The sequence below is a fragment of the Genypterus blacodes genome, unplaced genomic scaffold (genome assembly GCF_046128005.1).
Source record: "Genypterus blacodes isolate CSIRO-AG114 ecotype Tasmania unplaced genomic scaffold, CSIRO-AGI_Gbla_v1 ptg000072l_1, whole genome shotgun sequence".
NCBI lineage: Eukaryota > Metazoa > Chordata > Actinopteri > Ophidiiformes > Ophidiidae > Genypterus > Genypterus blacodes.
The window spans coordinates 2294897-2321605 of NW_027466882.1; the positions used below are offsets into that span (position 1 = coordinate 2294897).

Sequence of the window (26709 nt, forward strand, 5' to 3'; positions counted from 1 at the left end):
GGATGTACAGGGTTAGTGCTTCATTAAATTTCATATCTGTGTGAGACGTTTCGGTTATACAAGTTTCATAAATTGGAAGAGTACTCTGTTGTAATTTTCCATTACGTACAGGTCACTGGCTGTGCTGTGTCACCGTTGCTTTATCCCATCTCTCTAATGGATCAGTCCGAACACGTCAGCTGTAAAAAGGCCTGTATTGCCATTTGCTAATGCTAATTGCTAACTAAATTAGCAACATTAGTAGGATGGATACAGCATGTCCATGTGTAGTGGTAACTGTCTGAAATCAAGAGCTATGTGTTGGTGAGGTTGTACACTTTGTCAGAATAAATAATTGGGGAACATATTGATTTAAGTTTGGATGGAAGTCTAGTGTCAGGTTCTGCTTTACCATGTGCAACACCATTTTATGAAGCCTTTTAATCACAGTTCTAAATTCTATCTCACATTAAATCTGCTCTCATATTCTTCATAGGATATTACAGAAAGGTGCATTACCAGTTTACATCATTACATCAGTGCACATATGTAACCATGGAGATGTGGCATAAATTAAGTATCAATCACATATCAAACATGAGTGCTGCTGTCTGACACGCTGATGATGGGGGCAGACCCAGCGGTCACACCTTCACACCACCTGTCCTGTATGCCACATTAGCTCTGGTGTTACATGTATAGAGTGGGAATCTCTATGAAACCTGCGTCTTCACTGACTAACCCTCACACCAACTAGTCAGCCTCATCTCTGAAGAGACTTTAAGTGTGAAATGATGTGTCTACGTGTTTCTGAATTGACTTTAAGGGTAATATATGGATGCATCTTTCAACAAATTAAAGTAAATTAGCATTAATAGAATCAAACCTTTGTTATCTGTTCATACTGAGGCTGAAGGCTCGATCAATCATCTTCCATTTTGACTTTATTCACATCCTTACATCCCCAGCTTCAAATACACACCCATAAACCTATGGTTTTGATGCAAATTACTTTACAGGACAGTCCATATGTGTATAAATCATCTGAGAACAGCAGCATACAGCACCAACCAAGCAGCAGAGGATAAACCAGCACAATTGAGTACAACTAGCTGCAAATATAGTGAAGGAAAAGCCCAAAAAGCTTTGGAGTGGAGAGCCTTTAGACTCCAGTGACTTTTGACTCGAGTGACTTTTGGACTTTTGACTACTCTGGACGAGCAGATTATACTGATGGAGCCTCAAAGCATATGCAGGAATAACGAATTACAGCCCTGTGTATAAGGTTCTGCCACCAGTACTCTTAGATTGGCATTATCTTTGAATCTGGTTTACAGAAAATGAATGAAAACATGACTTTTCCCCATTTGCCCAAAAACCTTTAAATGTATTATGTCATTATACAGGCTGTGTTCAAAAAAGCATGTGAGACATAAACATATTGAGACAAGCAAATAAATTACAAAATTAAAAAAAATGCTGTTATACACACACACACACACACACACACACAGGTAATTTGAATGCTTTGTCAAACGTAAATTACACAGCCATCAATTCACTGTACATACTGTCTATCCTGAACGTTTCAAAGTTCGAGTAGTACCTTAAAGTTAGAAATTCCTACTTCCATCTGAAAGAATGTTACAACTTCCATTATACTCCGGTATTAAGGCAATAAATAGATTTTTTCAATGTCATCTTAACACAATTATCAGACTGGAATCCTAAATTGATGGTGTACTAAGAGTAATAGAGTTAATCCGTTTACTTTAAGTGATAGTTTTTGGATTGGATGGATTTTTAAATGTGTGTAAAAATTTGAGCCTTTAACTCCAAGTCCTTCCTCGTTGGGAGAACGTGTGCCACCAAGAGTATGCTGAGAGCGTGCAACAAGATGTTTGTTAGAGAATGTATGTTGACGGAACTCCTGTTTTTGGCTGAACTCCTGTTTTCTGCTGCAATGACATTCATTAGCCTACCTGGTGCGTAATGCCACCAGAGCCCAGTTAAGCCACGTAGGGAGCCAGTGCACTGTAAAGATCGCCAAAGACATTCCCTAACAAATGACAAAAAAAGTTCAGTAATGCATATATGGAAGGAATAACGTTTCAGCACATGGCAAGTGTACATGCTTTAGTAGATTGGCTTGCAATCACACAATCCAAGTCTGTTTTCACAATACACAAACATGGATTTATGCTGATTTCAATGTGATTATGAAGACATTTTGAAAAAAAAAACCCACTGATTTATTGTCTCAAGCAGATTTAAAGGTGTAAAGGTGTGTGTGAATTTGTTCGATCACATTCGCTGTTTTTAAATTGTGTATTAATGACAATGTGTTGAAAAGGTCTGTAGTACACGAGCACACAACAACAGCTTTGGCATAATAAAAGCAGTCATGATGTTCACTCTGGAAAAAACTTTGGGTTAAATATGAATCTGCGATGTAAATCCATCACCAACCACATCTACTTAGGGTTTAGTAAAACAAAAACCTTTACTACCAAAACTAGACTTAACTTCAGTTCTTAATGTTTGTATTCTGATAGCTATTTGCCAGTGGTTGTCACACTATACTGTGTGTAGCACTGGTAATACTTGGAGTGCCTCCTGATGGTATAACAGTTTGCTTTTCGAAATTTCTACAAAAATAATTAATAATCTGTGGAAATTCCCAGTTTTGTGACAACTTATTTTATTCACAAATAAAATGTTCGATTTTGTGTTGCAACTGTTCAACACATCCTATATGGCAGCAAGTTCTGTTCCATCAGTAACTGTTCACACACACAGGTTATTTGTTCCAATAAATGGTGGTATGTTGGTCAAGTGGTATTGATTTGTTTGATTTGCTTAAGAGGTGGAATTTGGTCCAACTTGTTTTGGAGAGCCACTGAAATTAATGTTTTGGAAATCACTCAACGCCAATAAGAAAAGCTCAATAAAATTCTTGAAAACCTGTACTTTACCAACTTGGAACCCAGCTCTGTGCTCAACACTGAAACCAAACCAATGTCGAGTCTTTACAACTTAAATTTTGATATGGGACTAAAACGAATAGAAACCGATGACAGCCTTCAACAATCTAAGACACTACCTCTGAGCCTTTTCCAAAATATACTTAAAGTAAAAATGAGATAAAACATGCAAAATGACTGGTATGGCAATTTTAAGTGTTAAGCTGTTGCGTAGGCAACAGGTCGTACTTAAGACTAATTAGATCATCCATGTTCCTTCCTTACAGCTTAGAATTTCTGACTTGTGACTGCAATGCAGCGTAAGGACTGCCTGTGCCTCAGTGATGAAACTAAACAACGGGTGCAAGTTTTGTTTATGAGACATTACTCATATCAGCCTGCGGCAACCACTAATGTGCGTTTGACCCTCCGGAGTTTGGGGGCACTGTCGTCCCGCCGCCCGCCGTTTGTCCAGGGCCTCTCCTGCCGTGACCTAGGACACAGTGTGCGCTTCCACATCCTTCGTCGTCCTCATCTCCCTCGCTTTCAGAAGAGGACTCTCCAAATTGTCTGGGCTTCTCGTAAATACAGCAGCCTGAAACAAATTTGATCAAATGAATATTGAACATAAAAGCTGATGATGCATTCAATGTTGTCTTGAATATAGAAATACAGTGCAGTTGATTTTAATGTACACCAGATTTATATATAAGAATCACAGCTATGGCAACAATCGTTTAACAGGTGACACAATGCACAAAAGTCTGTCCCTGCAAATTCCCACACCCCCAACTATATTCACCAACATAATGGGTCGGCCATATTAAAAGTACCAATATTTCCAACTTAGCTTGAAGGCAACACAAGCTATAAAAAGGCCCAAATTAGAGCACAGCTGAATGAAATGAATCCAGCAGTAATGGTTTTTGTCTAATAGTCACAGACATCATATTTTAAAGAGCATTTACATATTTGGCATTCACTGGTCAGGCCTATAGACCACAGAATGGAACCCTTTCAGATCCTCCATGAGGTTTCTTCAACAATTCAAACCACTTCAAATGGGAAAACACATTAACGATGACCATATCTGTATCTAACACAACTTATAACTCCACATGGAATAGCTTTTAGAGGCTTTTCCATGTGTTCAACGGATCCATACAGGTCCATTCAATTGACTGCTACCCTGCTTAGTGAATGCAAAATATGCTGCTCCAACATACATATAAACAATGTCAGTGATCTAGTAAAGATGGTACATCCCTTTAATTCCCTTAAACTGTGCAATCTGCTTGACAAGTGTGCTCTGGCATTCTATTTGTGTAAAGAAGGAAGAGGAGCTCACACTTTGAAGACCTCCTCCCCAGATGTTCATTGTCAACCGTATCACTTGACCACTCAACCTTCTTCTCGGTCTTCCTCTTTCTCAACTTGATTGTGAGGCTTCGTCCCTCCTGTAAACATGGACAGATGTCTGCTGTGAGTTTACTGGTCATCCACAAAACTGAAACGTACGTGCTCAGTCCTTTGTACAGTAGGCCATGACTGAGGGAACACTGTATCCAGGACCGGTGTTCTCTCCAACAGGCCTGATCTGCCCCGCGATTGATGCAGGACAGATGCCCACTTACTGCCAACTGAAAAACGTCTTCAAAATTAAAACAGCAAGTCATCTAACAACACCACTATTAAACCAAGATCCTGAAAGCAGATGAATGTGTGTGAGTGAGTGTGTCTACCTGTGCAGGCCCGAGGAAGTTAAATCAGGCCATGTTGTCATATCATTGTGATTGCACGAACGCTGCCGAGTTTAATGTCACCCGTTACTCAGTGTAAGCGTTTGAAACAGCTGCATATACCTGAGGGGGCGGCGGTGGGGTGGTGCTCTCAATAGTCTCCGTTACCGTCTCACTTGACGTCCCGGGAACCTCCGCCATCCCTGGAGCTGCTCTGCTAACGCTACCGTTAGCTTTATGATAGGAAAAGACCTGAAGTAAGCCGTCAGTAAGAGACCCTCCAGAAATGTGACGTTATAGATGTGACACTAACCGAACTCGGTCCCTGAAATTAAATGAACGCTGAAGCAGTAATGAAACGGTAATCTGAAGAGGGTTTAGGGCGCTGTGCCGCGAGCTGGTCAACACTGTGTCAAGCTACTGTCAGAACAACAACATTAGCCAGGGGAAGACCGGAAAGTTAAGGTCAATTTTTGGAAACGATGCTAACGATTGCAATTGCAGAGTTGCTCCAGAACATGCATTTCACAGTAACATGGTGTAAAAGTATTAAATTGTTCATATGGTTAAACCGGACATAAAGTGTCGGTTTTATTTTATTCATTCGGAAAACTATTTTAAGCGACGTCTTATTTTGAAAGGTAAGAAAAACGCTCAATTTTATGTTCACGTGAACTTGACAGTAACAGTGTTGTAGGGAAGGTATTTTCAGACGGACGGTCCTCACTTCCTGTCCGTGTCATTGAAAGTGTCCGTCAGCAAACCCGACATGCCTTTAGAGCAAATCTAGCTCTAATTTAAAACTTCTGAAAAATAATTGTTAAAAAAACCTACATTTTAGCTTATAATTTATCTATAATGCGCTTTAGCATTAGCATGCGAGCTAAACGTTTGAAAGGACGGCGTAGCTGCAAAGGTCGCAGTGGGTTTGTGTGAGCGTTGTCTGTATTCGGAGCACAGCACGGGAACTTGACAGTAATTATGAACTGTCATGGCAGTATTGGTCAATTAGCAGATATATTAATTGTATCCTCTTGTATCCGAAGCTATTTTTCTTTAGCGTGTAAAGTGTGTAAATGAGGATGTGGAAAGGAGGTCGTGTCCTAGCTGTTAGTCTGGCACAGAGGGGTACAGCTAGACTGTGTTCCAGCAAAGCATCCAAACATTCATCCATCTCTTCATCACAGCCGAACTCTGCACGGGCCCAAGCTGAAAAGCACAAGCGGACGACTCGTAGAGAGACGGCCATACTGTCCAATCAGAACGAGGTGACACACACAGCATTTCTCTTATCAAGATTATATCTGATGATCTGCGTCTATACAACTGTAAATCATCTTGCAATCAGTCATTCAGCCTACTTTAATGGAAGTTTTCCCAGAGCTGTTTGGTGTTATTGTGTGTGGGACCCATGACCTAATATTTTGCAGCACTCCCTTCTGATGCAATCACTGCAATCAAGATCTCTCTGTAGACTTCTCCAACCATCAGCTGTTAGCTTGTTTCACTGTCATGATCTTTTATTGTGCCCTGCACAGATTCCAGACTCCCTGTGCAAGGTGCAGCAAAGCGACCCCATAGTGTAACGCAGCCTCCACAGTTTCTCAGAAGGGGCTGCGTTCTTTCCTTTGAAACCTTATTTCTTTCTCCTATGAACATATAGCTGATGTGATTTACCAACAAGCTCATTTTGATTCATCGTCAAAGAATAGTGTCCCAGAAGTATTGTGGTTTGTCAGCTTGCACTTTGTTTCTCTTTCAAAAGTCAGACTTCCTCCATTGAGCCCACCGGGAGAACCTTTGTCCCTTGAAATTGACTAAATGACTGATTGTAATGATTGCAAAGTTGAAGACACCTGTTTGTTTTGGGTTTTTTTAATCACTGCTTTCCAGTTATTTAATATCACTTCTAAGGCGTAGCAATCATTTTGGTTCTTTTCATTAGTTATTTATAATGATATGTTACATTAAAATCACAACAAAAGATCTATTAGATCTTTTGTTGTGACTTTAACGCAACATATAATCAACCATTCTTTATTCCATATTTAATTCTTTATTCCATATTTAATAGAATAGATTCTATTCCATTAAATATGGAATAATGGATGGTTGATGCCAATATTCCATCATTCTTCCCCTCACTCATATACTGTATTATTTACTTAATTTTTACATTCACACAGTCATTGATTACTGCAAGTCCATATGAACTCTGTTGGTCTGTGCTGATTTTTTTTTTTTTAAACTGGTGTGTTCTTTTCACAGAAAGTTGAAGATGAGGGAGTGAAATGGACAGAGAAAGAGAGAATAGTGTACACAGCTCAAACACCTCCTGGGGAGAAGAAAGGTAGCTAAAGTTCAACCTAATTTGTCCCCACTGGGCAATTTGTTGTGCAGCAGATGTGTATATAAAAATCCACAAATAAGTTTGTTAAATGTATACATTCAAATGTAACAGAACAAGTCATAAAACCGTAGCCATATTTACATGTTAACTAACTAACTAACTGACTGTGAGAAATCTGCCTCTGCAGCGCCTCCTAGTGATGGAATGTGATTTGGGGAAATAGATGGGGAATTATAGACAGAATTTGGGTGCAACAAGTAAATAGAGGGAAGAGGGGGCAGACTGCTGCTTCTACACACACTTCAGTGTTAATTCTGCATGGAAGGATGTTGTGAAGGATGCATGAATGAATCATTTTGTTACAAAGTAAAAGCTGATCTAGATCCTTTCTATAAAAGCACACACACACACACACACACACACATGTAAATGTTTATTTAGAAATATGAGTGAATTTGAATTATTCCATTTAATTTGCTAGTAAAATGGAAATTGGTGTCTCCACTAAAAATCTTTTTGCTGACCTAAAGTGTTTTTTATTTTCTCTGGCAGACACCAGCGTGCCTTTCCCAGCCTCCTATTGCCCAGAGTATGTGGAATCCAGCTGGTATCAGTGGTGGGAGAAAGAGGGATTCTTCAGCCCAGAGCAGCAGGTAAAATCTTCAAATCTTTTGTTTTGGTCATCCAGACAGCGCAGATGTGAATTTCCATACAGATTAAACATGTAAAAGAAAAAAAGTGCAACCCTAAGATTTACTGCAATTCGATTTACTACAAGTTTAACAAAAATACAACAAACTGAGGCTGGTTCATATGCACAGAAACAGACAGACACAAGTTTGAATGAGCAAACATTGTCTTATATGCCCTGGCTAGCCCCTTCCTCGCAAAATGCAACGCCTGCTAACGCCACTCTGGGTTTTCACCTATTAATTCCAACCCACTCTGTGTTTTTAAGGGTCGTGTTTCATTCCCTAATCAACATATTGGTGACCAAACATGGACATGTTTTCAAAACAATAATACATGAAATGCATATGACCCTGACCCTCTTTTGTATTGTATGTGTTCTTCTCTCTCGCTCTCGCTCTCTCCTTCTCTTGAGATAACTATTGTGATTTGGCACTATATAAAATAAAGTTTAATTGAATTGCCCCACTACACTTACACAGTTTATCTCTCCTGTCTGTGCAGCTCTCTAACACAGCCTTCTGCGTCCCCTCTTCGGCTCTCACTCTCTTCCACTATAGCCAGAAAAATATATGCCACCATTCTCCCAACTTTGGGTGCCTTGTTATCACGGCACATTTATTAGTTTGCGCATGTTTATAACACTAATGCTTCACCATAGTATGTGTGGCCATCGTCAGTTTCAGTTTCTGTGAGGTCATTCCTGTGCAATCTCATGAAGGATAACTGCATTTGAGTGGTGTTTCACATTGCAATATTCTCCCACTAAGATAGCAGGCTTCTGTTATGGACAACTTAAACATTTTTTTCGTCTGTGCACTTTACTGGAATTGCTCCGGACCTCTGATAGTGAGTACAATGTGTGTAAAATGTTGCATGTTGTTTGTGTGTCTTTTCAGGAGAGACCCGCTCATGCTGTGGACCGCAACTTCTCCCTGTGCATCCCCCCACCTAATGTGACGGGCACACTGCACCTGGGCCATGCTCTGACCGTAGCCATAGAAGATGCCCTGGTTCGATGGTAAATGGCATCAACATACATAAAGCATGTTGCATGGTTTATGAGTCTTTGGCTGGAACTAAATTTGATACTGTGAAAGTTGATGTGGGTGATGTTGCAGTGATTTTTGCTCAATCATTAGGAGGAGGATGCAGGGATACAAAGTAGTGTGGGTACCAGGATGTGACCATGCAGGCATTGCAACACAGGTAAGGTGACTTCCTGTCACTCCTCTTTCATCCCAGTTGAACAATTGTGGGTGCAAATCTGGTGCAATTACTTTTTGGTAATGTAGATGGTTCTACTTTGAAGCATTCTTAATGTGTAAAGTACATTACTTCTTGCCAATTGTCTGATTATGCTGTGTTGGTTCTGTTAGACAGTTGTAGAGAGGATGTTGCTGAGGGAGAAAGGGAAGCGCAGACAAGACTTCACCAGGGAGGAGTTTTTACAGGAGGTGTGGCGATGGAAGAATGAGTGAGTCCAAAACCCTTTCCTTTAATAACTCAAGGACTCTTTGGTGTTCATGTTTTGTAGATTATATTTGCGTTGCTTTTTTTCCCCCAGGAAGGGAGATGAGATCTATGAACAGCTGAGGAGGCTCGGAGCCTCGCTGGACTGGAAGAGAGCGTGCTTCACAATGGATCCAGTAATACATCACTTTGAAATATATCACTTTAATTTTCTGTTCAAATATAAGAAACACGTCACGTTCTGTTGTATTCAAACACAAATTAAACTTGGTGCAGACAGACAGACAGACAGACAGACAGACAGACAGACAGACAGACAGACAGACACTTACCTACCTGTTTTTGAAGAATACTGCTTGAGGTGTGTGATGTTAAGTGTCTCTCTTAAGGTCTGGTTGAGGTCTTGGCAACACCTCTATTGTTTTCTTTTTCACACGAAGAGATACATTTAACGACTTAAATAGACTCCAATCCTAAATTTCAGTGAATTTAATGCTTATAAAACACATTTCAAAGTCGTCTTTTGCATTTAAATCCTGGGTGTTTTTCTAACTGTCGGTTTGTTGTGCAGGGCTTCAGCAGGGCTGTGACTGAGGCCTTTGTCCGGCTGAGCGACTCCGATCTGATTTATCGCTCGGAGGCACTCGTCAACTGGAGCTGTTCACTGGAATCTGCTATCTCAGATATAGAGGTGTGACATTTTAATATGGATTTTAGACAAAATAATGGTTACCAAAAATAGAGGGTTCTTCTAGCCTTCATTCAGTCAACCACAAGCTACAGTTCAGGACAGAGTCATTAGCCCCCAACAGTTGGTTGTCTCTTAGAGTATCTTGGCCCCATTTCTTACGGGAAATTGCTCCAGGTCATCTTAATGTGCCTGTCTTCAAGCACGGACCTCCACTTTATGCTTTGCACATGTTCTCAATAGAATTCAGAACTCGAATTTGGTGTCCTGTAAACCAAAAAACACTTGCCAGCACACAGAGCAGTTGTTGATAGTCACAACCAATATGAAGAATGCTTATGATGAATGCCTGAGTGTAGATTTACATGTACAGTACATTTCTTTTCAGCTTTGAGGTATTCTAACAACTGTATTAGTTAAACAATTTAGAGCATATTACACACTACAAAATGTCCCCCAAGCAGTGGACTTAAAATAGAAAATAGAATACAAAACGTTTGTTTCAATTTGATACATTAATTGATTCCTAAAAAGTAACCTCCTGTGAAATTGTTGAGAATGAGTATCCATTTGTAAAGATAGCATTGGATCTAAGTGTGTGTTTTGGGTCCTCTTTGCTCCATGGACAATCGTCATCATCCGTCACTGTCCATGTTCCTGGTTGGCACCATTCATAGCAAGTCACAACTTTGTCACTTTGTTATAGTGAGTAGGATGATGGACGGATTGTGTTGTATCTCATGAACGTGTCTAAAACAATCTAAAACAAACGTAGGGCTAAGTGATGTTTACTGTAGTATAGTAATTTATGCAATGTGCAAATTGCAGAGGGCTGCAAGAAAACTGTATTCAAATAATAAAGTCATTCAGCTTAACAAAAGGTGGATTAGGTTGTTACATTTAGCAGTGTGTGTGTGTTGTCAGGTTGACTCACTGGAGCTTTCCAAGAAGACCATGTTGTCTGTTCCTGGTTATGACAACAAGGTGGAGTTTGGAACAATGTTCTCCTTTGCCTACCCTGTAGAAGGACATGGTGAGTGTTTGTGATTGTATGATATTATTGTCCATATGTTCATGAAATTGTTCTGAATGTGGAGAGCCTGTCCTTGTTTTTAAGATGGAGAGGTGATCGTGTCCACCACCCGACCTGAGACCATGCTGGGAGACGTGGCTGTGGCCGTTCACCCCGATGATCCTCGATTCCAGGTGAGCCTGAGTGAAAACAGGTGCTGTTAGCAGGAATGTTTGCAAGAACACTGTTATTTCAAATATGTACAGCTAATGAGTCAGTATGGTAATTGATAAAGTACTTATTTTCCATTTTTTAATTCACATACATATTAATTCACATGGATTTAAGTGTGATTTCCAGCCAGAAAACATCAACAAACACAAAAACAGTTGTAGTTCATAAAATTTACATGGACGCGCCTGCACACACACACACACACACACACACACACACACACACACACACACACACACACACACACACACACACACACACACACACACACACTACTATCTGAATCTCTTTAAATTTGTTTCAAACAGGGACCAGCAGACAGGATTAAAAACAAATTCTTAATATCAAGTTTAATATCACTGAATCAGTTTCCTATGGGTTCTGTGGCTTCGAACACCAGGAACATTCACAGAGAAACATAGAGACTGCACTTGAGGTTACATCTGCTGAAAAAAACTATCTTGCATCAAAGCAGAAACGTCTTGACTTCTGCTGTGATAACGGCTTGTTTCAAACAGAACCTACATTTCATATAAAAAACACAGTTTAAGTTATATTGAAGATTGAATAAAGAAAGGTGGATGACAAGCAGTTTATACAGTTTCAACTTATTTCAGGGAAAATGAAGTTTGTTTAGTAAAAGTATGTATTTAGCTCAGAACCGTAGCAAAGCAGTGTAGTAAAATTACAAACATGTAAATAGTCAAGTAGTTAAATACCGGAAGAAAGTATTTTGCATGCTAGTTGTAAAGTTTGCTTCAGTTATTACACTGCAGAAAGACAGTTTGGTAGGTTGTTATAGAAAAGCCATGACAAATTGAGTCATTTCATAGATGATACAGATAATGTGAGGATATGGTGTTAAGATCATCCCTAAACAGAAAAGCCAAGACACCAAATTGAATACAAAACTGAACTTGATAATTAAAGTTGTGTGAGAATACAGGGTTCAGATTGTTGTCTCTTTGTGGTGCTTTGTTCTAGTCTCTTCATGGAAAGCAGTGCATACACCCCTTCACCAACAAACTCCTGCCAATCATCACTGATACGATGGTGGACATGGAGCTGGGAACAGGTATCAGCAGATCAGTATCAGAAGTAGAACTAGAATTATAGATTTCCTGTTATTTTAAAGTGCCTGTTTCCCTTGTCTGTTATTCAAGGCGCAGTGAAGGTCACGCCTGCTCATGACCACGCTGACTTTCTACTCTCAAAGCGACACTCACTGCCTCACGTCACTGTGATCGGAGGAGACGGGAGAATGACGCCTCTATGTGGAGAATGGCTAGAGGTGCAAGAGCATCATTGTCTTCAGGGTTATACAAGCTCAAGGATGAGATGCTTTGATTTTAATATAGTGCATTTTTGGAAACTATGCTCTACGCCCAATAAAGCTACAGATTAGTTATAGTTGTGGTAGTTAATTGATTGAAATTGATTGATGTGACTAGATGTAATGGTTTAATAACCTGTAGTTTCGGTACGTTTGCCTTTATTGATTTGCATTTGACAGCATGTGTATTCTTACTGAAACTGGAAACTAAGATTCATGTTTAAATAGTATCAACTACCTTACTTACCTGACATTTTTGGTACATATTGGTAGAACTATATTCTATAAAGTTAGACTATATCTACTGATGGGATTGGTATGAATATCATTTTATTTTATGTATTTTTATATGTTTGTCCTTAGGGGGTGAAGCGGTTTGATGCAAGACAGCAAGTTGTGGATGCCCTGGCTGAGAAGAAGCTGTTCAGAGGAAAGAAAGTTCATGCCATGACTTTACCCATATGCAGGTAGAACCCAACTAATGACTAATGACTGTCTTCATCTTTACCTGTTTGATATGGTCGTTAATGTTTCATGCACAGGACGGCTTCTTCACAAAAAGACTGCAAGAGAGAAAGTTGTGTTCTTGTTTTGTCTTTGTTGTGGTTTGTTGTGGTGCTGATGCATAAGTGCGATGTAGAGTAGTAAAAGTACAGTATAGCTTGAAACTTGTGGGTTTCAGTCTTTCAACACAGTACACTTTGAAAACCCGAGCCCCAGCATTTCTTGTGATGTCCCATTTATAGTTTTTTGTCCGTGAGGTGAAAGCAAGCAAGACGATGTTGTGGCTGTGTCACCTCTCGTTGAAATGAACCACTTAAGTCTGTGATTCCTCTGTCTCCCTTCTGCCCCGTCTCAGTCGTTCAGGGGACGTCATAGAGCCTCTTCTAAAAAAGCAGTGGTTCGTGCGATGTGATGGAATGGCAAAAAGAGCAATACAGGTAACGAGCTAATTTTAAAATGTCATTTTCTCAAGGGTGCAGCGCAACTTGTGGTGGCCCTCCATATCATTACATTAAAGGAACAACGCTTATTTCCCTCTGAATGCTGATGCCTTCTCACTCCTCAGGCTGTGGAGGATGGACAGCTGGAAATCCTCCCTCACTCCTACACCAAGACATGGAATAACTGGCTGTCCAACATCAGGTAGACTGTCCTGTATATCACACAGAAAAGATGAAAAATATAAACAATGGTGTGAGGTGGAGCAATGCTGGTTCGTGCCATCGCTACTGGACTGACGTGCAGAAAATGACACCATTCTGATGATGAATGCAGCTTTGTTTTTTTAATACAATGTAACTGTTTGTTTCCTCTTTTGCAGTGATTGGTGCATTTCCAGGCAACTTTGGTGGGGTCACCAGATCCCTGCTTACCAAGTGGAGCTTCCACATTCTACTAATGACAAAGAGGTCAATACACATGCACACATATACTGTATATGTCCATATATATTATAGACAGTTTAGTGGTCTGCAGTCCTGCGGTCGGACCAAAGATGAGACAAAGTCGCAACAATAGATATACTTATATCTGCCTAAATTGCTTCAAATTCTTAGTTAAGTTGCTCCTGAATGTGGGCATGTTTGTCGTCAGCCCTGTTCAGAGCCATCTTCGCCTATTCATGCTGGAATACTGTAAGATGAAGCACCCAATGACCCTGAATAGAAATAGACGTGTATAGAAGATAGAGGATGGATAGAATGGTGGATGGGTTGATGAGCTAGTTGTTGTCAGGGAAGGACCTCTTATCATCTCAAGTTTCAAGTTTATTTCTCCTATTAATAGTTTACACAGGGTTCACAATACAATGAAATGTTTAAATCAGATGGACAACTGTGTTTCAGAGTGGAGTGTGAGTTGCTTGTGCTTTTGCGTCATTTCCAATAGGAGCAATGGGTTTGGGGAAGGACGGAGGATGAGGCCAGACAGAGAGCAGCTGTCATACATGGAGTGAAGCCGGAGGACATCACTTTGACTCAGGGTGACTTACATGCAGCTTTAGTTTGACCTGTGTCGTCTGAATACATGACATTTGGTCTTCAAAGTATTCAAAGTGAGCAGCTCATTCAGCCACTAATCAATGAATCCAAATGTTCAAGCAGATAACGTGAGAAACTATTGTTTATATAAGACAGGATAATATATGACATATTTATATACACAAAGATGCTGCGTCTTTGCTTCATTGCTGCAAAGGCAACTCAACTGAGCGTATTGATACAGGGAAGCTAGTTAATGAGTAAAGTATTACCCAGATGAGCTGTCTGTTATCAATTTCAGCAGTTATAATGGAGAAAATAATGAACCAAACAGAGTTGAGCATTACAGAGTGCTGTACAATAGTCATTAATGCTGACGACGACACTGTTTTGGTATGATATATTATGAACAGCGATATTTGAATGTGTTCTCTATGTTTCTTTATCTCCATGTTCCTCATTTGCCAGACCCTGATGTTCTGGATACTTGGTTCTCCTCTGGGCTTTTTCCCTTTGCCATGCTGGGTTGGCCTGAGCAGGTACCGGTGTAGGTCCAGCAGTGAAAACACTCCTACCTGTCTTGTCCCCTTATATTCTAACCCGCACTCATACCTCCCATAGACCAGTGATCTTCAGCTGTACTACCCCAACTCTATTCTTGAAACGGGCAGTGACCTGATCTTCTTCTGGGTGGCGAGGATGGTGATGCTGGGCACTGAGTTGACTGGCCAGGTGCCATTCAAACAGGTGAAAGTCCAACAGATAAAGGCATTCTTAATATTTCAATGACTCTTTTCATTAATGCCCACTTCTATTTTTGCTGTTTTCCTCTCAGGTTCTTCTTCACTCCCTGGTGAGGGATAAATATGGCAGGAAGATGAGTAAATCACTAGGAAATGTCATTGACCCCCTAGATGTTATACATGGCATCTCTCTGGAGGTAACTATGGTATCAGTAGTCTAGTAACTAGGTATCAATTATGACAATAGGCACGCCTTCATATTAATATGTCAAAAACACAATCCGTGACCTCACAGTGTGTTGAACTATTGTCAGTGCAAGTGCTGCTACATCATTCTTATCGGACACAACATGGATGTGTGACAGTCAATTATGAATTAAGTTACACATTATGTATTACTTCTACTACAACCACATACACTGCTCAAGGATTGAATGCAGAGGATAGAGTTGCCTGTAGATTGTGTTTGTACGCTGTGTTTGTGACATTAAAATAAGCTTGACCTCTGAACTCGCCAACACACATTAAACTTGGCGCCGCTGTTCGAAAACACCAAATTTACGTATACATGAATTCCATCCTATGACTTAAAAGTATACCAATGTAGCATCCTCTTGGTTGGTGCCAGAGAGTTGATTAGATTGTTCTAGCTTTGAATAATACAGCTAGTAATGCCACAGAGAACCGCAGTCAGTATGCTTATGTTAAAATGTAAATAATAGGCGATAAATAGGTTGAAATCTGAATCAATTGTTTGAAACTTACTCTGAGTAAAACACCTGTGACACAATTTATTCAAGCACTTAAACATTATAGTTTCAGTAAGACACTTCTGCATGCATTTCTACCTGCATATTCACCGGCTAAGACGCTAAATTAGTCACACTGTTAATTAATTAGCAATCAGTGTAACGTAATTCAATCAGTCCATGTTTACATCTTACTCACACTTTGCCATAATTGCAGTACAGACAAAAACAAATTGTACACATAGTGACAGTGTTCGACACCAGGCCTGATACACATCTCCATTTTTCTTCTTCCTCCTAGAGGCTTCAAGAGAAAGTGAAGACAGGAAACCTTGACCCCAGGGAACAGACGGTGGCCATGGAAGCACAGGTCAACCATTCTCTCCCAAATATGATTCCTTCTGGCTGACTGTTCACTGTTCACTCAAAACTTTGCCTCTCTCTCTCTCTTCTTCCCACAGAGGAAAGACTTCCCCAAAGGAATCCCTCAGTGTGGGACCGATGCTCTGCGATTTGCCCTTTGTTCCCACAGGATACAGGGTGAGTTACTCTCTTAATCAATGTCTACTGACTCAATCATCAATCATTACCGCTGGCTAACTCCTGTCAGGGTTACAGTGGTGGCTGGTCAAACGTAGAGGAAGTATTTGACCACAGAAGTGCCTGATCAATACAGAAAAGCTTTGTAATGAGAGCCCTTGTAGTTTCAGTCTGTGCTTATTCACCCATTAACAGCCAAACTGTGCAACAAAGGACTTTTATTTCAGTGGCTGCACTCAAAGCAGTCAGCATCTCCAGGGACTCAGCACACCACAGCCACCACTTGTTTACCTCTTAGCCTTTAGAAAAAAAGCTTTAGGACTCTGCAAGTGCTGCTGTAATAACTGCTTTTACTTTTCCATCTGTAACTTTTGAAAAGTGCGTCAAAGAAATCAAAATTCCTTGATTCCTTGGGTCAATCCACATCTAGACTGTGATTGTCTATTTGTGCCTAGATTTTCCACCATTCTGAATTTTCTTAAACCACTCTTTTTACATCTTCTGCAATTTTGGGTCAATTCTAGTAAGACTTTATATATATACTGAACAAAAACATATACACTTTAACACTTCTGAATTCTCTGAATCGAGTTCAAAAGTAAAAAGTAAAGTAAAGGTAAGTAAAAGTCAACTGAGATAGAGTCAGACAAATCAAGTCCCCTGTGAGGAAGGCAAGCATGCAGATGAGCTTCCCTGAGGCAATATCTGTTTGTGCAGAATTCTTTCAGTTGTGTAAACCAACCATTTGCTTACTCTAGCAACAGCTGTACGGGACATTCCCTAAATCAGCATGCCAGTTGCACTCTTAAGGCTTCTGTGGCAACATCTTAGCTTTTCATTAGCATCTTGATTTGCCACACCTGTGCAGGAGATGGATTATCTTGACAAAGGAGAAACGCTAGGTCACATTTATATAAACAGAGTTGTGGGCAGAATTTAAAAGAATTGTTGAGCGCATAGATTAAATCTTTGAGGTATAATTTAAACAAATTGAAATGGCGGCAAAACTTAATGTGTTAGTGTTTATGTTTCTGTTCAGTGTAGAATGTCTGGACTAAGCAGGACAAAAGTCATATCTTTGGGGGGTTTTTTTTAAATATTACTTCTTTGTTATTTCTTCATTTCTTTCTGCTCTGTCTGTATGCGCTGAAGTGGAGTCAACTTTCTTTACTTTCTTCTGTTTATGTTCAAACCTGTTGATCAGGAGCTACCATGTCTTTACCTCACTTTCTGCTAATTATCCATGGCCCCTTCCTTTCACTCTGTAACATGTTTGTGTCCAGGCTACATACAATTGAATTTTGTCTTAAAGCGTTTGGAGAAATAATTATATTGTAGTTATACGTTATAAGTGTTGATTAGTACTACATTAATCCCTTAAACCCTACCAGAAAAATACAATCTTTACATTGTTTGTATATTTCTTTTTCAACCAAGCTCATTCTTGCAGTCAACATTCCATATTATACATTGGAGGCCTGCAGTAATGAATCTGTCATCTGTATATACTGTGAATATTGCTCTCTTGGTATTGATTTACTTGATTTTCACATTATGTATCAAGGAAAATGAAAAAGATAGAAGACCTAAAATGACCTGTCCATATCAGTATATATAACTTTTACCACTCTCTGTCTGTCCATCAGGCGAGGACATCAGCCTGTCCATCTCTAAGGTCCTAAGTTCCAGACACTTCTGTAACAAAATGTGGCAGACGGTGCGTTTCACTCTGGGAATTTTAGCTGACGGCAGAACCCAAGTTGGAACACTGGAAAAGGTGAAGCAATGAAACGCTTTATTCTCCCGACTGAATATTTTTGTTAAATAATAAGGCCTTCATGCAAGTGATTGGTTGACAGCAGATGGTAGAGCAAGATTATGTTCATTCATACTATTGCTCTTGGTTGAGAAGATTTAACTTATGTCACTGTAATGGGACACAGATCATTTTTATTTTACGTAATATAGTAATATAGTGTATGGTTTTTTACAAGTAAATGTTAGAACGTACATTTTGCAGATTGCAGATAATTAAAATATCTGCAAGTACAAAGATATGTTAACCCTATCCGTCTGCCTTGCTCCATGAACGATCTTTAACCTTTTTTTTTTCTTCTAAATGGATAATGGATTTTTGCTTTGGTCCCAGTCTCAGTTCAGGGTTCTTCCAACAGGAACAAATGACCAGCTGAGAAGTGTAAAAGTCTCATTCAGAGCTACAGAAAGAGCTTGATTGCAGTGCCTGCCTCAAAAGCTGTGCTACAAAATATTAGGTTAAGTGTCCCAGTAATTTTGTCCAGGCCATTTTCATTTGTTTGACCACTGATATGGAATAAAGAATAGTGGCATTCATTACCTTTAGTCACTTCCAACTCGCATGAAGGTACAAAGTCAGATTTGGCAACTTGAGCACTGTGAATTGTGTAGATCTGCAGTCAGTACCACACTTAAGAAAAGGGAAAGGATTCTACCTAACAATTGCGCAGAATTCAGCTTGAAGTTCAAACCGCTTCAAGTGATGAATTGAATGTGATCTAATAATATACGTTTACATTTATTGATTGAGACTGTGGGTGTCTCGTTTTGCTGTCTCGTTTTCAGACCCAGCCTTTGAGCAGTATGGACCGTTGGCTGTGCTCTAAACTCTACAGCACTGTTGTCCAATGTGAGCAAGGCTTTGCAGCCTACAAGACGAATGCTGTCACAGCTGCCCTATATTCATTCTGGTTGCACAGTATCTGTGACATCTACCTGGTGAGCTACGGATAAAGCTATACAAACTGCAGCTTTCAACACATGTTCAAAGTCAAATGTATTTGTATAGCCCAATATCATATCAGCTGTAATGATTGTGTCTGTGTTATAGGAGTATATGAAGCCTCTGCTGGGCCCTCAGGATGAGGGGCCACATGTCCATATCGACACAGAGCACAGAAACAGAATGAGGCAGGTGGCCACCAGTGTCCTCTACCACAGTGTTTCTATGAGTTTAGCCCTCCTTTCCCCCTTCATGCCCTTCATCACTGAGGAGTTATGGCAGAGACTTCAGCCTTTGGGACCCAGTGCTGCAGGGGCCAGCCTGTGTTTACAGCCCTACCCCTGCTCTGCTCAGCTGGTAGGAGAATCAGTGTTTTTTGTTACCAGATTTACATCTTTTTGCAGATTTACAACACAAAATTGACATTTTTTGCTGTTTTCTGGCGTTTCACATTCTTTTGCTAACCATGCAAAATTACAATATTTGTTGGGACTTTTATGTTTTTTTTCCATAATTCATGATATGCAATTCAGAAACTCTACTTCAAATATACAAAATGTAGTCGATCCCTGTCAACTGTGAATTGAACTATGAAATAGAATCAAATCGGTAAATCAATACATGCTTTAGAACAACTGCCCTGTGAAAATTCAGAAACATGAGAGGAAAAAAATTCTTGAATGTACTGTTTACGTTTAACAATGCACAAATATGCAAACCCACAACATCCTGTAATCAGAATCAAGTATAGCTAAATGTAACGGACTTTTAAACAAAATCAAAGCATGTTTTAGCTCACTCAACATGATGTGAGTTTTGGTTAAATGAGTGGAAACTAAAATACACTGATTCAGGTTGTAGAAAAGGGTTATAAAACTTATACAAATTAATAGAAAATTATCAAAACAAATTGTTTATCAGAACAAAAGTGACCTTTGGCTCTTAATAATCAAATTATAAAGACGTCTCATCTTCGTATATCTGCAAAATGAAACTCCATTCTTTTCAGGTCCTGATAGATTAGATAGATTAGATAGAACAGAGAGTGCTTTAAGAAATGAGGTTTAATGAATCCATGGAGAATGGTATGTTGCCTCCCCTCACTTGACAATAGCTCTTCTTTTAAATAGGTTCCTATAAAACCTTTTATTAAATACTCATGTCAAGTTCTAGCAAAAGCAACAAAACAAGGGATGACTGTGAGTGCAGCGCTCCATCCTGCTACCTGGAGAACTCAACCACCAAACAAGCAGAGGCTTCATTAAGGGATGTCAATTAATTTTAATACTTAGAAATAATCTTAATCAATAATCGTTTCAACATAATTTATTCAACACACTCCAATAGTTTACCTGAGATTGTAGTCTCATTGGAAAAAGCTTGAACAGGTTGTTTTTTTTCAGGGTATAAGCTAAATATTTCAAAGAGCAAATGTTACCCTATGATGACGCAGGTTTGCAACTCCACCAAGGTGACTTGCCCTTCAACATTGTGCACTCTGGTTTTAAGTATCTCCGTATTAATGTGACACGCACATTCTCAGGTCTTTATTCTGCCGACTTCACCCTGCTCATAACAAAATTGAAATCTGACTTTCACTAACGGGCAATTTGTTTCCCATTCATTGGAACGATTAATGTTGTTAAAATATATCTTTTGCCCAAATTAGTTTCCATTTCTTTATTCGTAACATTTTTTTTCCGTCTCCTTAGACAAAATAACTTACCTTACTCATTTGTGGTGCGAGGGCTACATGAATCCATTATGCAACAATGTTGGTGATTTCAGAGATAAAGTATATCACTGCATCCTTGATCTAGGTGATCAGTCCAACACTTAAATAGGGGCTGCCGCGGAGTGTGAGCTCGGACTCCGGCTCAATGTGGAATGGTCGGAAGAGGTTGTACAGTAGATTGGCTACATACTCATTATGTGCTCGTCTCGCACTCCTTCAGTACACAGGGTCTGTTTCTCTAAAGCGAGACTATCAAAGATATTCCTAGATGGATAAATGTGATGGATGTTTGAACCCACATTGTCACCTCAACCATGTTTTCTGCTGTCCAAGGTTGGACAGTTATTGATATGCTAAATTTGATATGTCTACCTTAGTAGGAATACATTTACAACCCTGCCCATTTACTGCCATCTTCAGGATCTCATCTGACGACTCACTTCACTACTCTGTTTCACAGTGGCTTAACCACACCCAGTAAATTTAAATATACAATGAGAGAACACACTTAACCTTTCATATCATACTTAACAAATCTGCCAGGGTGCCAAAGGCTGGTTTGCTGTGTTACAGCTGAATACTGTATATTGTAATTTTGTTTTATGTATGTACTGTGTTCTTCATTCCTAGTGGGCCAGAATGGGGTGTGTGAATGGGGGTGAGGCTGGGTTTCAGGGTGGGTTGGTTCCATTTCTTTTTCTTTTGTCCTTTGTTCTTCCGTTCTTGTCAGTGCTTGTTGTGTTCATGTTGTTATTGTTTCTCATCCCTCTCTGTTGTTGGGGAGGAAGGGCTCATCTTATGTATAATTGCATGGTGATTTTTATGCCACCTTACATTGTTTTCAATTAATATACTCTGAATGGATAATGATGTCATCTAACAAACTTACAGTAAAAACATCATCTAACGAACAACAGAGCTATCACTTAAACTAGCAGAGTCACAATGATGTCACCAGAACTGGAAAAGGTTTTTCTCTTATTTTGTTTGCTTTTCTTCCCTCTCCATGTTTAGGACTAAAGTTCATATTATTTGTACATTATTTGTCGTTCTCTATGCTTTATGATAATTTCTGAAAACATTTTAATTACACCATGCTAATTGTTATGTCAGCCGTTGCTGCCTTTAATAATTATATATGACAAATGAAAGAGGAAGAAAATATATTCTCACGACCAACCTCCGTTCATACATTTCCATATAATAATCACAGTGAGAACGCAGTCGCAGTCAGGCCTTATGTGGGCTCATACAGACCAGGTTAAAGGTCACAGGACATGGATGCAGGCAGAGAGAGTGAATACGTGCAGAGTACACACCACTGCAGTGGACTTTTTGAATGTGCAGCTGCTGTATGTGTCTGCTATGCCTGTTAGACTTACAAGCAATTCTTCAGCATTGAACTTGAAAATAGAAAAATGCTGTTTATCCCGTTTCCATCACCACAGTGTGACATTTACAATGTACTTAGTCAGCGTTTTAATGATGTGGTTTTCTTTCCTCTCCATCCTGTCAGGAACATTGGCACTTCCCTGAAGAGGAAAGAGATTTCCATATGGTCCAAGAAGTGATCAGAGTAGCCCGCTCACTCCGAGCCCAGTGTGGAATGACCAGAGAAAAGCCTGCCAGTAAGTCCTGATGGGACACGTCGCTGTTTCACTAACACAAATATCCATATTAAAAACCACAAGTGACATAATCATTGTGTGTGGGAGCCTTAACCTCACGTTCCACTTTCTGATTTCTTCCATGATTTCTGTCAATTGTGGTTCACTAAATGTACCAGTATAAAAGAGAGCACACATGCTAACTTTCGATCTTAATTGCATTTTTGCCTATGCAGTATGGTTAACAGACTATTGAGTGCAATAATCATAGTAAACAGTAAACAAACATAGTGAGTGAGAGAACCTGTAGGAGCAGGACTGCGTAGACTTTTATGGGCTTGATGGGTGGTGTATTGGAAACAAGTCGGCCTTAAAGGTCTGTTTATCTTAAATTACCAGTTACTTAACATTGGAAGACCCTGAACAACTCTCAAGTTCCCTGAAGAGTATGGTGATGCGGAGGGTTTTTGTTGTGTGCTACAGTGTGGGCAGTGTGTTCACCAAGCCAGGCCCAGATCCTTCTTCGCTTTGAGTCTGCTGTATGGACTTTAAGCCGGATCTCCAGCCTTCATATCAGCTGTCCTGAGGGAGGGGAAGGCCTCTCCTCCACCCCTCCACCTAAAGGAAGCATTGTTGGTGTGGTGGACCAAACATGTCAACTCCACCTTCACATTGAAGTAAGCCCACCAGCTTCTTTCACTTGTTACTTTTAAACTGCTTTTTCTCAGTCCAAATGTTGTAAATGATTTAAAAAGAGGACAGTTACTCATTTGGCCGATGCTTTTATGCAACACGCAGGGGCCAGAAGCTTAAAGTGAAGCCGCTCCAAAGAGATTATTAGATGGTTTGTGCTTGATTCTCCTGTGAGCATAAACTGATCTGGGAGGTTCCAGTAGCCCTTATTTTGACTTGCAAACATGAGAGCAGCCTACATTCTGTTTCTGATTGGACAGGTCTGCTACAGCTGATCTCATACAGTAGACTGCACAAACACTAGCATATCACAAGTTTAATCAAACATTTGAATGGACAAACAGCAGAAACTTTGGTTATCTTGTTTTTAGTTCAGCTGAGTCATCATCAGGGTAAAATGACTGATGTGTGTTCATTGTAGATCTGAATGAAGAATTATTTATCGCAACCAGTGGTATTGATCTGTTTAATGAAACATCCTGTGGGAAATGATGATGATGATGATAAACATTATAGATGAACTGTGTGAAAATGTGAAATATACTTAAAAATGTAATGATAAAGTTGATAATTTCATATACATATTATATCCTCTCTCAGGGTGGACTGCACAGTGAAAAACAAATGGTTTCCCAGCTCTCCCATCGCAGAGAGAAACTTCTTTCCAAGCTGGAGAAGATCCTCTGCAGAACCAGAGCTCCAAACTACCTGCAGAAGTTTCCAGAGCGTCAGAGGGAGCAGATGGAAAGCAAGGTAGGAATCAAGATGCAGGAGAGTGTCATCTGGCTGCCATCAACCCTTACTTTTCCCAATGATCTCAACTCAAACTGGTTAATTTGATCATTGCAATAATGTGACCTGTTTCTATTGTCTACATAATTTATTTTGTCAAATTTTTTCCCCAAATATTTTATTTAATATTTAATATTTCTCTTAAATGTGGCCCACAAATTTGTTTATATCACTGTAAACTAGCGTTTCTCCTTTGTCAAGATAATCTCCTACACAGGTGTGGCATATAACGATGCAGTTTAAAAGCCATGACCACTACACAGGTCAGATCACTACGCAGGACGGTCCCCCATCCGGATCAATATCTGCAATGGTCCCAATATGATGATATGTTGAAACAGAAGTCAGAAACTTGTGAGAGCAGCTTTCCTTCCCTAGGTGTAAAGCCAGCTCTCAAGCTTTAAGCACTCAATTACCTTCCTTTTACTAGTGAATGATGAGTAAGATCACATCTGATTGGTTCCTTCCAGGTCACTTCCCAAGGCCTCACAGAGACTTACATTTGTCTTTCCATAACCTAGAATTTTAAAGTTTAAAGCAAGCTAATTGTTTGCTGGTGTGAGTTCTGGTTTTTAACCCTCTCCACTGTTCTCCTGTTCAGATGTCAGCCCTGCAGCAGGAAGTGAAGAATATTGAGGAACAGCTCAGGGTGCTGCAGGAGATTCAGATGGCAGATTAACTACAGCTTTGTCTCTACACTGAAGGACATCACACCTGAATCACTGGCCATCAACTCCTGAGTTAATGTGACACGCCATCGTCATTATGCGTTGGTCATTCGAGATACTGCAGTAGTGTACAATTGATGGCTCATTCCTGATGAGCAAATAATCATGTGCTCCCCTTTAAAATGCTTTGTCCACAAAATGAATTAAAGATGATTGCTTTTTAATTGTTTTATTTATTTATTCCCCAAACCTGATAGCATGTGTATATTGATTGTCGGTATAGATCAGCTTGAATTTAAACACAAGTCTGAAGACATTTGAGGATTTTATTGCATATTTCTAATGTATATTTTGTTTTGGTGGATGCAGAAACACATAAAACATTTAAGCCTGAAGGTCTTACTTGCCTTTTTGAGAGGGTCACACCAGTACTCATCTGTCTGCTGAGCCTACCAGCCTCAACCAAGCTGGCCCTCCTAGCCGGCGTGTCTCTACCTCCCCCCGTGACCTAGCACCATGGACGCTATTGACGCCGGAGCCTGATCGAAGACTAGCTGGGCCCGCCACGGATTTGCTGTTTACCGGGGGGGGCAGAGCTCCTCACGTGGAGGATAAACTTAGATTGCTGGTGGATGCAAGGGCTAATACAGCCAGGAACCATTCACCATACACATACGTAGCTCTCATAGCACAAAACCTCTCGACAACATAGTAATCCACGTCGGCACTAATGACATTAGGATGAGGCAGTCGATGGTCACCAAATCAACAAGGGTCTGTGACCCTGCTAGGAGGATGTGTCTGCATCGATTAGTTGTCTTTGGCCCCCTCCCCACAAAGGGTAATGATAAGCGCTTTAGTAGACTGACGTTTTTGATCCGGTGCCTGGATAAATGCAAGGAGCAGAATTTAGTTTTTATGGACAATTGGTCCTCCTCCTGGGGCAATGGCTTGCACCGCAATGCCTCTGGAGTGCACCTACTGTCAAAAAACATAGATTGTGCACAAAACTCGCTAGCTTAGAGCTTGCCAGGTCAAGAGCTAAGGTCTCACAAACGGGACAAATTGGCCACCTGGTTCACAAGTGACATCCGTTGGCTTAAGCAGACCAGCAGACAGCTAGAATCGGAAGTGGTGTCTGATGAAGTGGTAAAATCATATTTATTCCATTTAATTGTGCTTTCTCATTAAGAATTGTCTGTGTGTAAACTATGAGTGAGGAAGAGCCTGCTGACACAGAGAGGGAGGAATTCAAAGAGCACAGTAACAAGGTCCAACTAAGGTCATCTATAACTGACAAGATAAGAGAAGATAGTCCTTTATTCGTCCCGCAGCAGGGAAGTTCACATGTTGCAACAGCGGAGTGGATAGTGCAAGGCAATAAAGAGCACTGTTAGGATAAGAGCCTAACGAAGTAAAAAGCCTATCAAAGGACAGCTGTATTAAGTACAAAGGGTTTCTGGGTCAATGAGTGAATCAAATGACTGAATGCATTACATGTTGCACATCGGGGATGTTGCACGGTGTGATCATTGGACCGGGTTTACAGGTAGAGGTGGTGATTGAATAATCAATATGGTGAAGACGCCACCTCCATATCATCTGCAATGCACAGGATGCGAGAAAAGGAATGACCTGTGCACCAACCAGAAGCCAACACAAAGGAGGAGACACATCCACATTGCACATATATTGTTATAAAATCCTGAGTTTGGGCCTAAAGTGAAAGTGTAGCCAGCTAACTGCTTGCAGTCTGTGGACCACTGAAACGCATGAGACTTCAGCTGAGACCATGAGACCTCAGCTGAGTCAATACTCCGTAACCTCTATTGCTGTAACCTCTATTGCTTAATAAACAGCTTAAGTGTGACCTCTCTCAACTTGAAGTCCTTCTTGCCGGCCTGAAGAAGATTTTGAACACGACACTGACCAAGCTTAAAGTTTTCCGACTGGTCTGATAGTTTACTTAAGCACTGAACTC

General features: G+C 40.1%; 2 protein-coding genes across 4 annotated transcripts; one reads left to right on the forward strand and one right to left on the reverse strand.

The window, feature by feature from the left end:
• Positions 1 to 905: 905 nt before the first annotated feature.
• On the reverse strand, positions 906 to 5098 carry ppp1r11 (protein phosphatase 1, regulatory (inhibitor) subunit 11). 2 transcript variants are annotated; one of them, XM_076157210.1, is made up of 4 exons: positions 4995 to 5097; positions 4805 to 4914; positions 4291 to 4399; positions 906 to 3537 (listed from the first exon to the last, which is right to left on the reverse strand). In XM_076157210.1, exons 2-4 carry the CDS (start codon positions 4880 to 4882, stop codon positions 3353 to 3355), a joined length of 372 nt encoding a protein of 123 aa, XP_076013325.1. In that variant the 5' UTR covers positions 4883 to 4914; positions 4995 to 5097; the 3' UTR covers positions 906 to 3352. The 2 variants fall into 2 exon arrangements, with proteins under 2 accessions (XP_076013325.1, XP_076013324.1); XM_076157209.1 differs by having other exon boundaries at positions 4805 to 5098.
• Positions 5099 to 5409: 311 nt separating this feature from the next.
• On the forward strand, positions 5410 to 24952 carry vars2 (valyl-tRNA synthetase 2, mitochondrial). 2 transcript variants are annotated; one of them, XM_076157232.1, is made up of 29 exons: positions 5410 to 5949; positions 6950 to 7031; positions 7584 to 7684; positions 8621 to 8742; positions 8864 to 8930; positions 9101 to 9198; positions 9289 to 9370; positions 9766 to 9885; positions 10807 to 10915; positions 11000 to 11088; positions 12113 to 12203; positions 12292 to 12419; positions 12825 to 12928; positions 13321 to 13402; positions 13531 to 13607; positions 13786 to 13873; positions 14352 to 14445; positions 14912 to 14982; positions 15065 to 15190; positions 15279 to 15383; positions 16237 to 16305; positions 16397 to 16475; positions 18122 to 18252; positions 19077 to 19229; positions 19342 to 19590; positions 22485 to 22596; positions 23059 to 23252; positions 23869 to 24021; positions 24662 to 24952. In XM_076157232.1, exons 1-29 carry the CDS (start codon positions 5758 to 5760, stop codon positions 24737 to 24739), a joined length of 3246 nt encoding a protein of 1081 aa, XP_076013347.1. In that variant the 5' UTR covers positions 5410 to 5757; the 3' UTR covers positions 24740 to 24952. The 2 variants fall into 2 exon arrangements, with proteins under 2 accessions (XP_076013347.1, XP_076013348.1); XM_076157233.1 differs by having other exon boundaries at positions 14355 to 14445.
• Positions 24953 to 26709: the final 1757 nt, after the last annotated feature.

Bases quoted from the DNA above. Each gene is read 5' to 3' on its own strand.
- ppp1r11 (XM_076157209.1), bottom strand. From the start codon at position 4,882: ATGGCGGAGGTTCCCGGGACGTCAAGTGAGACGGTAACGGAGACTATT. The intron at 4,400-4,804 runs GTATATGCAGCT...CCATGTTTACAG, and splicing joins CCCCACCGCCGCCCCCTCAG to GAGGGACGAAGCCTCACAAT. The intron at 3,538-4,290 runs GTGAGCTCCTCT...AATTTGTTTCAG, and splicing joins GGGGAGGAGGTCTTCAAAGT to GCTGCTGTATTTACGAGAAG.
- vars2 (XM_076157232.1), top strand. From the start codon at position 5,758: ATGAGGATGTGGAAAGGAGGTCGTGTCCTAGCTGTTAGTCTGGCACAG. The intron at 7,032-7,583 runs GTAGCTAAAGTT...TTTCTCTGGCAG, and splicing joins ACCTCCTGGGGAGAAGAAAG to ACACCAGCGTGCCTTTCCCA. The intron at 8,931-9,100 runs GTAAGGTGACTT...TGGTTCTGTTAG, and splicing joins ATGCAGGCATTGCAACACAG to ACAGTTGTAGAGAGGATGTT.